Here is a 12071-nt window from a genome sequence, read left to right on the forward strand (position 1 = left end):
TGAAGTATCCATCCATCCATCCATCCATCCATCCATCCATCCATCCATCCATCCATCCATCAGCACCTGTGTTACTTTGGGTTGTGGTGGTCCAGCACATATTGCAGAATCGTCGCTAAACCCTAGAATTTTCCATAATAGTCTGATATTTATCCCTTCCAATTTCAGTGACCACTTTTTCTCTGAGGATATCTGCCGCTACAAGGCCATTCTTTAGGAAACATGCAGTGCAAGGTGAGGTATAGTTTAGATGGAAGGACACCCCATTGTCAGGCAATCACAGATACGCACAGTAACACAGTAAGGGAAGTCTAGAGCTCCCTTTTCACCTCTGCAACATTTCACTGTAAAGCGGAAGGACACTAGTCTGTGCTTTTATTAATATTTGATTCTCATCCCAGGTGAACCATTGCTCACGGCCAGGCATTGTGCTCCCTGCTCATCCTTTCTTTGCTTCTCACCTCTCTCCACCTGCCTCAGCACGTAGGGGGAGGGGACACTGCTCACCTTGGGGGTCCCCCAGCGAGATGGGGACACTGGGCAGGGAGGGCTCGCTCACACCGTACTTGTTGATGGAGCGCACACGGAAGCAGTAGGCTTTGTCCTTCTGCAGGTCGAAGAGGACGAACCTAGGAGAGGCCACTATCTGATCCAGACTGGCTAGGTGCCAGCTGTTCTGTCCGGCCAAAGACTGTAGACACAGCAGGACTGACCTTAGGTTTGACCCCCACCCATCTTACATTTACATTTACATTTATTCATTTAGCAGATGCTTTTCTCCAAAGCAATGAACATCTCACTGAAAATACAATTAGTGTACTACATCCACAGAAAGAGAGACTAAGATAGAGATGTGTAATTCTAAAGCACAGTTAATTTGTTACTTTCCACCTTATGAACCAATGTACATCACATGAGCAGCTGCATAAAGGTTTATCTGTTATTCAATGGTTATAATGACACAATTATTGAACATAGACATTTATATGTTAACATGCACTTAAGAGATCATGGGAGAAGTCAGTTCGGAAGAGATCTTTTATCTATTCGTTTTCTGTGCCTTCAACTGTTTTGTTCTAATTCCTCTTTCGTCTTTCCTACTGCCTGCTCTATTCCACTCCTTGGGTGCATTCCATAAATATGAATAAAACTGTGTTTTGGAAGAAGCAGACAATTATAAAGCAATGGACGATGGCCAGATGTGACTTTGCAGAGCCATAGCAATGAGAGCCCTGCAATTTTGGACACTTCGGATGATCTGGACAGTTTTACTGCAGGGCTGTGTATGAAAGTCAAATTAAAATGTCCCATGATATTTTCCGGAATTCAGAGTCCTTCCAGGGAGCTGAGGCTGTTAATCTGGCCACTGAATCTGACGCACCCAGCCTCTCAGAGTCGGGTACAGATGTGACACAGTGTCAGATAGTTGTGATGTCAAATGACCTGAACCCTCACAACTGTATGATATAACTTCAAGAAGTTCAGCTGCACCACGCACAGGATAAGGCACATTATCCACTTTGGGAAGCACAGAGACACTTGAAAGTGATCCGTAGCTCTCAGCAATCATCAATCAGCAGTGCAACAGCGTGTCAGTACTGCTGCAAAAATGTCACGATATGGCTGTGAGCACCCTTTTCTGAAATACCAGTAAATCTGAATCCATCTCGGACCGAATTTAAATACACATTAAATTAAAATGAAGCTGACAGTGTCTGGCATTGACTTTTGCTAAAGTCCAAGGCAAAATGAAACCCAGCGTAGACCTTCATACTTTAGTCATAAATAAGTGCATGTGTAACATGATAAACCCAGTTCAATAAATATTCCAAAGCAGCAAGATGTTATTCAGAGCTACAATATAACCTACAGTATGTAGAGCTTTTGAACCTCCTAGAAACTGATACATGTTAATTGAAATTTGCATGATTTTGAAATAATTTTCCCTTTTTTGTGTTTCCAATTTTTGTGTAAATTAATGGACCGTTTTCTCTTATCAAATTAAATCTAAAATGAAGAATTAAATACATGATGGAGGTGGGACTCAAGCATGGAATGGATGAATGACCCTTGGAGGACAAGGATTTTCTTGCTCACCTGCTCCACGTAGAAGGTAAGCGGTTCACGGCCACGTGGATCTGGCTCAGTCCAGTGTAAGACCACATAGGAGTCACTGACCTCACAGGCGTGAACACCTGTAGGCGGCAGGGGTACCCGGACTTCACCTGGAGGGCCAAGCAGATGGAGGAAATCACTCAGGTGTATGTCCTAAAGCATTATATCCCATTCCCATTCCTCCTTCCACAGAGAGGTCATTACTCAAAAATTAATTATTGAAAATAACTCATATTATTTTAAGGGAAGAAAAATGTATATATTTAAAGAAGCAATTATTGGCAATGAGAAACACACATTTGAATTATAAACATAATATACACAGTTGATGCATAACATCATCTCTGCACAGCTTGTAAGACTGTAATATATAAGATACACAATTATAAAAACCCTGTGTAACATTTCAGCAATGTTATCACAATGCAATGTGGCCGAAGGGCCCATGTGGAACCTATAACTCAAAGCGACACCAGCTCCCCCTACCTTCCAGCTGGTCTTTGCTGATAACAATCTCCTTTCCGTTGTGCACTTTGACCACTGTGGGGTGAAAATGGCAGAGGGAGACGGTCAGTACTACGTACACTGAGTTATCGAGTCTCAAAGCCACTGGGATGACATTGTAATCCCAGGCAACCCCTGGCTTGACTTTAAGCATTGGCCACTTCCTTGAGTGGTTCCGGGGAACATGTGATCTCTTCTCCCTGCCTGCCCTTTCCGGACTCGAGGGATCTATGGCTCATATTCACCTGAAACAACAAAACCCCAGGTTGCGCATGCAGCAATGAAAGTATCTGATTTTTGTCTGGAGGAACAACACAGAGCAATATTGACTATACTGATGCCAGTCTCTAAGTTTGGAGGTCAGTCGGTATTTAGATGGATGTTGAGGCAAGATGGGAATTCTGTCTCTACTGATATATTCTATTATATGTATATAATATATTATTTATCATGGATTGTATATTATACACACACAGACTGCTAAGTTGAATCAAAACAGATATGCTTCCATAGAAATTTCAAGTAAACCTTTTGTCATTACAAACTTTTGTAGAGGTATCTAGTATTTCTTTTTTTAAAACTAGTGCTTGCTTACTAATTCAAATTTCGTGCCAACGCTTCACCCAATTCGTCCTCTGATAGCAATCACTAAAAGTAAGCCACTGCCTTCCTTTTGTCAACATCCTCCTCCAGCTCTATCATTGTTCTATGCTGTGCTTTCTTATTTACAGCAGGTAATAAATACCCAGGCAGGGGACTCACAACATACATAAGTGTATATGAAGCTGTTTGTCAGTCTTCTTGCCATAAGCTACATAGTGGTTCCATTCCAAAAAACCCCTTTGCCACCTCTCAGCCCGCAGAGCTGTCATGTCGCTGTCCTTTACACTTACAGTTCCCGACGGTCCCTGAATTATGATGGTCCGACTTACGATTTTTCGACTTTACGATGGTGTGATAGCGATACGCATTCACTAGAAACTGTACTTAGAGTTTTGAATTTTAATTTTTTTCCCAGGCAGGTGATATACGGTACAATGCTCTGTCGTGATGCTGTTCAGTGGCAGTGATCCACATCTCTCAGTCTGCCACACAGTCGCCATACAGATACCTCCCTGTATGTGCGTTGTGTTGTGTGCATCCATAATGTCTACAAAACGCCCATCTGTGTCTCCTGCTACTGGTGAGAAGACAAAGAGGAATGCAGTTACTCTTGAGGAGAAACTCAAGATGATTGCCCACCATGAAGGCAGCAAGCCCATAATGGCCATTGCACGTGAACTTGGACTTAAGCAATCAACGGTCTTGACTATCTTAAAGGATAAGGAGCGATGATGTTGAGTAGGTTAGGTGTATTAAATGCATTTTAAACTTAGGAGATTTTCGACTTACAATGGGTTTATCAGAATGTAACCCATTGTAAGTCAGGGACTGTCTGTATTCATTTAGTTGAGTTAGTTGGACACTTTACTTCAAAGCAACTTGTAACTTGGAGTACGTAAATAAACGTGCATTTTACAACACAAAGATTTATAGAGACACGCAATCCATACAGCACAGTCAATGTGTCCAATGCCACTATTTCGTACAATTTATGCCAGCAGCTGCATACAGAATTCATGAGGAGCCCCTCACCCGCTTCGTGTCGCATTTGACTAATGAACCAACTCTCAGTTCCAGTTAAGTTAGTAAGTAAATACAGTATATACAGAGATTGTTTCTGAGTTATACAATATGTGAATAAATAACTTATGTAAAGCTGGACTTATGTAAAAAATGTTGAAGGGTTTAGCAGAAATTGTGAGCTGCAGAAAATGTGTTACTCTTTACATTAACACTGTAGCTGCCTTGCAAAGGGGTGGGTGACATATTGGATGATCACATGCTGACCCACTGCCCTCTGCTTCACTCTTCACTCATGTTTTGTTCCTGCTGCCAACTGGTAACAAAAATAGTGCACAAATATTTGGCTTAAATATTTTTAGTGTAGGGGGTGCGGTGGCACAGTGGGTTGGACCATGGTCCTGCTCTCTAGTAGGTCTGGGGTTCGAGTCCCGCTTGGGGTGCCTTGTGACGGACTGGCGTCCCGTCATGGGTGTGTTCCCTCCCCCTCCGGCCTTACGCCCTGTGTTGCCGGGTGGGCTCCGGTTCCCCGCGACCCCTGTATGGGACAAGCGGTTCCGAAAGTGTGCGTGTGTGTTTTTAGTGTATTCTGTTGGATGGAAAGAGACCATCAGTTGCTGCTAGTGCACAGCCCATGCACAAATGCTCCAAAATTGACATGGAGATGAAAATAAAGATGATGAAGAGACAAAGCTTATTTGCAATAACACATTATCTTGGTCTCTCTGTTTCGACAGTGAACACCATCATGAAAGATGCTGCCTGCATAAAGGAACATGTGAAAAGATCTTCCCAAAGAAGTTAACAGTAATAACAAGTGTTTTGGTGCCATATATAATATTTTGATACTTTTTATATCTACAGTAAACAGTACAATACACCAATAATACTGTAATTCTCAAGTGTAATTTTCAATGGATGTTTCATATTAAAGAAAACTATAGAAATAACATTTAAAAAATGTGCACAGATATTCTAAAAAATATGTATATAATGCATGAGGTGTGATAAATGGGAGGGGGTTGGGGTTAAACTGGAAACTACTTATATATAGGAATGTGTTGGGGGCAGAATGTGCTTCGGGGGTGTAGAAGGTCTAGCTGCCATGGCTGTGACCCTCACCCATGATTCTGCCAGGCTCCGCAGGGTCAGAGGTGAGGACAGGTTCAGAGGACCTGGAGGGCCGACCCACACCAGCTTGATTTTCCGCCCGGACACGGAACTGGTACATGGTATTCTCCTTTAGACCCCTTACAGGGAAGTGGCACTCTTTCTGTGGAGAGTCACTGCAGCGCATCCATTCCCCTGTGCTGATGTCACAGCTGGCAGGACAACATGAAAAAAATGATGCAAAGAGAAAAAGGAGAGAGGAGGAAGAACAGCAGAAAGAAGAATAAGACAGACAGGGAGGGAGGCGCAAAAAAATAATGGAAATGCTAAGCCTTATCCTACACCTCTTGGTAATGCTAAGATACACTGACAGCATGGTGGCACAACAAGTAGTGCTGTTGTTTCACACTGCCAGGGTGGTGCAAGAAAACATAGGTTTGATCCCCACTCAGTCTGTGTGTAGTTTGCATGTTCTGCGGGTGCTCTGGTTTCCTCCCACAGTTGAAAGACATACTGTTCAGGTTCACCCATAGTGTGTGAGTGACAGAGAGTGTGTGTGTTCCACTGATATATGGATGAGTGACCCATTGAAAGTAGTGTATCTAGCTGTGTAAGTCACCTTGATGAAAAAGGTGTGTGGGCTGATAACACTACACAGAGTTTGTTGGATGTTGCTTTGGAGAAAAGCATCTGCTAAATAAATGTAAGTTCCACCTTCCAGTGTTAAAATGGTGCATGAACAAAATAAAGATTGTCCTCTCTCAATGGAAACTGGTGGTAAATCAAGGAATCTCCAGTCCATCAGCAACATGAGGTCTGTTGCCGTAAGTAGTCATTTAGTCAAAATGATAGGACTTATCAGTCAATTTTTGATGGGTCTTCATAACACTGACAATAGCTAATATCCATGTAGTTGGTGCTAAACATAATCATCTTGCAAAGTAAACAAAAGGCAGATGAACAGCAAAAAGAATTTTGCCTGTGTAAATGATGTTGCTAGGAGACCAGGAACATAGGTACTCTCGCTCTTGCTCATCAGATGATTTCTTACAAGAGACTTTCATCTGCCAGTTTCTGCCTTCTGCCAACTTGTCTGGAACTGCACAAGATACAGTTGCAGAATCTTGCATACATATAGGTACACACAGACACACACCCATGCAAAGGAATGTAGACCCTGACACAGAGGCATACACATTATTTTTTCTGCACAGCAGGAACTCAGTTCTCATTACTTCAGGAAGAAAAATAACTCAGATAAATGGTTTACTGTACAATGAGGACTATAGTGGTGTAATTTATACCTCTGAAACAGATTGCATCAAGACTTGGGAGCAATTTTGGGAATAGATGCCTCACCAAAGCCTACGCACCTCCAGATGGATTTACAAGCCCCCCAAAGTTTTTCAGTGAATTGAGAAAAAAGTTGTCCATTCTTCTCAACAGGGAGTGAAAGTCTCACCTCTGGCAACCCCCCGTGGGCAACCCCTTTGGCCACCCCTCCAGCACATAGCAATGCACGCCACACAGGATTGTATTCACATCCATTATTACAGACTTGTGCTGGGTGGCCTGGCTGTGCTTTTGCTTACTGGACACTTTTACATCCACAAAGCGCTTGGGGTGCTGGAAGGAATCTAGGTTAAGTACCTCACATGGGGTTTAAAATCAGTAGTGTTTCACTTCTAACTGAAATCACTGTCCCCCAAAATTTTCAAGTCTCTACCAAGATGTTGGGCAGCATGGTGGCACAGTGAGTAGCGCTGCTGTCTCACAGTGAGTGGGTGGTGCGCGAGGAGGTGGGTTTGATCTCCGCTCAGCCTGTGTGGAGTTTGCATGTTCTCCCTGTGTCTGTGTGGGTTTCCTCTGGGTGCTCTGGTTTCCTCCCACAGTCCAAAGATATGCTGTTCTGGTTCGCCCATAGTGTGTGAGTGACAGTGAGGGTGTGTTCCACCAATGTATGGATGAATGACCAATTGTAAGTAGTGTATCTATCTAGTGGATTGTATTGGTACATCTCCTTTATTTTAAAGAATCATTATGATGACAGATAGTTGAGTTTCAAGTGTCTTTTTGGATTCCTGGTTCTCTCCTCTTACCTCTCTACAAAGTAACCCCTCACAGCACTGGCTCCATCTGCACTGGGGGGTTTCCAAGTGAGGAACACGTAGTCCTTGTTCACATCAGTGCACTGCACATCCAGGGGTGAGCCTGGTGCCCCTGGCATCGCTGCTGTCCCGTCTGAGTCCAGGGAGAGATAGAAAGTGAGTGTGTGTAACAAAGGCTACACAATAAGTCTTTCACTCAAACTATGATGCAGAAACTGTACCTTACAAGACATTTTTACAGTTTCTATTATGTGGCTTGGCTCAAACTTTCGTAATTTTACAGATTTGTACAAAGTCAACATTTTACTAGTAAAGACCAGGTTAAATGAACGGGCAGCATGGTGGCACAATGAGTAGTGCTGTTGTCTCACAGCGTCTAGATGGACATGGGTTCGATTACCATTCAACCCTGTGCTCATGTGGGTTTACTCCAGGTGCTCCAGTTTCCTCCCAAAATCATGTGTTTTCAGTGAATTGGTGACACAAAATGTGCTATTGTGTGAGTGAGAGAGAGACAGAGATTTCCTACTAAGCTCAGTAACCATCCATTGTCAATAACCACTTGTCCCGAGGATGACCACCTTGTGTCTTGTTGCTATATTCACTCTTGCCATGGTGTAAGATCTGAAAGTTAAACTTCCATATCTTACAAAACCTCACATTTTCAGTATGGCTGTCCCTCTCCCAGTTTTTTTGCCTCTGTACAACTGTTTCTGCTTTAGTTAATTGATGTGCCATACAAAGACCTCAAGGTCTCTATTTGGAAAGTGGTTTATTACTATTTTACTTTCTTTAATGACATACAAACCCTTGCTGTAATACTGTAACTTTTTGCAAAAGGAATGCTTGGAAATGTAAAATATGCTCTTTCCCATTGATACTAATGCAGAAGACATTAAATAACCATCTAAAACAAATATTTTTGTGAAACATCTAAGTGCATAAGACTTTTGCACAGTACTGTATATGAGTGGTTGATTATAGGTAGTGTACTGTAGTGTATCAAGCCTTGCAAGTCACCTTCGATAAAAAGGTATTGGTTACATACCTTGTCATATGCATTGTAAGTTTCTTTCAGGAAAGTGTCTACTAAACAAGCAAATGTAAACACTCAAAGACAAAACCCCCTCCTAAAACCTGAATCAGTAACCTTCAGGTTGTAAGTCTATTTCCACATAGGACATCCGGACTTTCACCACCACAGCGATGAAAGCGAAGATGTGATCTGATGACCACCTGGTTCAGCAGAAATAACACCTTGGTGAGGCTGATGTCTGGTTCCTGTTTTTTGCACCTCCTTCAAAGGTTCACCTGTGTCATGTTTGCAAAGGAGATTAATCCTGACCTTCCCAAGCCTTCTGTTCCACTCATTCACAGCTGATGTCCCAGCAAACAGCTTGCTTTGGCTCATTTGCAGATGTCCCCAGAGATAGCTGTGTTTTCTTAAAGATTCATAATTCAAATCCTGATGCCAAGATGGAGAAAATGCATGGTCACATGAGCTACTTCTTTAACTTTCAGCTTTGGCAGTATTCTGAGGCACATCTCTTAGTAAGATGGCAATTTCAGTGCTTGTGCTATTATGATGTTAAGATTTTCTTTCGGTAGGATGTTTGTCTCCTTAGGAAACTGGATAATGGTGGTGGCAGGAGGAATGAAACATTCAGTGATCTTAGCTGTAGCAGTATTTCCTGGCTGCCTATAGAACAAGCTAAGGTAAACCTACCCCAGACCCAACAGCAGCTCAACTCCAACAGCCCTTACCCTGGAGATAACCCTGTTCTGCATGAATAACCACTGTTGGAAGGCCTCTGTATACTGCACACATTTGGATCACATGGCATATGTCTGCAGCTTCTGATTCTCAGTAGTGAGAATAAGTGCTTAGTAACGGTTTGGTTGGAACATTCATCACTGCCTGTAATGAGTCAATACTATCACAGTCTATTACAAGTTCAATGCCAGATGTAGTTAAGCATTCTTCCCCACCGGAAAGCACTTAACACATCTGCTGCTGCTGAAAATCTAAGAAACACATTTGTATTTAATGATATTTAGTGGTGAATAATTGATCAGTGCCACTCAAAATAAACTGCTCCCAGTAAAGGAATATCCTCTGTGCAACATGTAATAAAACAAATATCTGTAGTCATAACTATACTTTGCTTGTAACTATAGTAAAACACCTGAAGAATGCTTTTTCTGTTTACTCATATCATGTTTAATGAATGTGATGGTACCGTCCATAAAATTTGTGTTATGTAACACATTATCAAGCCTCAAGTTACAAGATATCCTTTCAGCTGTAGGAAAGCAGGTCACAAAGCAGACTGTGAATGTATGGTTTTCAGGGAGTGTCATTTTTCTCTTTCAGTGGCCAGCTAAGAAGCCTGTATTTAGACATTGCATGCTCAGTTTCTCAAAAATGTTGTCCTTTACACATGGGAATTAAAGGATGCTTAATGCAGCTTTTATGTCATCTTGTTCACTTTCATGTTTCTTTCATGTAAATTTCATTTTACAAGATATAGCAGCGTGGTGATACAGCGAGTAACACTGGTGCCTCAAAGTGCATGAGCTGTGCATGTAGAGATAGGTTTGAATCACTTCAGGTGTGGGGGGTTTGCATTGCTCGTCATGAGTGCAATACCAAGATATGCATGAAAAAAAGACCCCATTTTCCATGAAACCCATGTGCATGGTTGCTATGAATCAAAGTCATATTCAAATTCATGACAACACATCATATCCTGAGACACACACACACTTTCTGAACTGCTTGTCCCATTTGGGGTTGCAGGGAACCAGAGCCTACCCAGCAACACAGGGCATAAGGCCAGAGGGGGAGGGGACACACCCAGGACAGGATGCCAGTCTGCCACAAGGCACCCCAAGCAGGACTTGAACCCCAGACCCACTGGAGAGCAGGACCCAGTCCAACCCACTGCACCCCAGCCTGAGACATAAGTACATAAATTACATCTCTGTGTACAGGTGGTCCCCGACTTACGATGGGGTTATGTTCCGAGAATCCCATCGTATGTTGAAAATATCTTAAGTTGAAAATACATTTCATACACCTAACCTACCAAACATCATAGCCTAGCATATGTGTGATGGCCATTAATGGCTTGCCACCTTCATGGTGGGCAATTATCTGAAGTTTCTCCTCAAGAGTTATTGCCCTCCTCTTCTCCTTGCCACCAGAAGCAGGAGACACATATGTGTGTTATGTGTGTTTCTGTGACACTAAAGAAGCACAAAACACAACATAGATACAGAGGGGTATCTGTATAGAGACCGTGTGACAGACCGGAAGATGCAAATTGCTGCCTCTGCCCAACATTACGAGAGAGTATCACTCCCGCATGTCACTTGCCCAAGGAAAAATCTAAATTCAAAATTCGAAGTACGGTGTCTACTGAATGTCTATCGCCAGCTCACCATCATTAAGTCGAAAAATCGTAACTCAAGGAGCATCTGTATATCTATATAGACAAATCCAACGGGTGATCAAAGTATTCACCCGCTAGACTATTACCTGTGCTGTATGACTGGAATTCTCAATTAACAGAGGTTTTGTCACTTTTTTTGATACTGAACCCACCTCTGACATAGATATATGCACTGTGCTCTTTGATCCCTTCCTGTGTACGTAAGCATACAGTGTACACCCCCTCTTGCTCCTTGTGAACGCTCTTCAGGGTCATGGAGGTGGACCGGAGGGTGGTCTGGAGCAGCACCCTGCTGGATTCACACTGTGGGACTCCTGAGAGGCAAGATGTACATTGCACTGAGGTCTGAACTCCAAGAACTGAAAGGATCACGCAAAGTCTCAAACTGCCCTTTGCGAGGCACAATGCAGCTGGGCGCTCACCATCTTTCAGCCAGGTCACATCCTGCTGGAAGGGTAGCAATGGTGATGAGAAGCCACAATGGAGGGTGAAAGGTTCTCCCTCTGTGATGAAAGTGGGGGGAAAGGTGTCCTCAAAATGGGCTTCCTGCTCCACAACCGGGGCTGCAGAGGAACATGAGTAAAATGTACCCACTCACAAATACCTGAAACATTCTAGATACATTATATAAAAAAGTGTACAGCAGCACTGACCTACAGGACTATACGTGCAGCTAAAAAATTGCATTGAACTATGAAAGCCATAGAGAAAGAATCGACTGTTTTTGAAACAACTGCAATTGCATGCAAAAGTCTGTGACTGAATTATTTTTATATTTCCTGACTTGTCTGCAGGTGTTTTGTGGTGGAGGTTTTCTGACTTGCAAACAAAATGTATGACTGCTGTTGTGCAGTGTTGCAAATGGAAGGTAAAAAATGGAATAACAGGAAAAATGCACCATGTGACACAGAAACCAGGAAAAGAGATTTGACTGTTTTGAAAGGTATGCACTTCTTCACAAGCAACTTGATAAAGAAACCTTCTCAGGTCATAAAGAATGGAGTAGTTATAGATAACTGGAAACGGTGTTGCTTCCTTGCCAGTATTCCCAGCGACAGACTCGAAGATCAGATGTCAGTTCCAGGAAGAACATTCTTCCCTTTATGTTGAATACAATGTATTGTAGTAAACAGTACAGGCATCATTCAATTTACAA

The 12071-nt window shown here is 42.6% G+C and overlaps 1 protein-coding gene across 1 annotated transcript in view; it reads right to left on the reverse strand.

The window, feature by feature from the left end:
* The window catches only part of myom3 (myomesin 3), a 60474-nt gene that overhangs the window by 30030 nt on the left and 18373 nt on the right, over window positions 1-12071 (reverse strand). The window contains exons 8-14 of the mRNA XM_018726908.1: window positions 11338-11478; window positions 11068-11229; window positions 7452-7593; window positions 5365-5564; window positions 2602-2655; window positions 2098-2225; window positions 508-691 (exon numbers count right to left, since the gene is read on the reverse strand). Of these exons, the coding sequence (XP_018582424.1) occupies window positions 508-691; window positions 2098-2225; window positions 2602-2655; window positions 5365-5564; window positions 7452-7593; window positions 11068-11229; window positions 11338-11478 (1011 nt within the window). The remainder of the gene's footprint in view (window positions 1-507; window positions 692-2097; window positions 2226-2601; window positions 2656-5364; window positions 5565-7451; window positions 7594-11067; window positions 11230-11337; window positions 11479-12071) is intronic.

The sequence above is a fragment of the Scleropages formosus genome, chromosome 18 (assembly GCF_900964775.1).
Source record: "Scleropages formosus chromosome 18, fSclFor1.1, whole genome shotgun sequence".
Taxonomy (NCBI): domain Eukaryota; kingdom Metazoa; phylum Chordata; class Actinopteri; order Osteoglossiformes; family Osteoglossidae; genus Scleropages; species Scleropages formosus.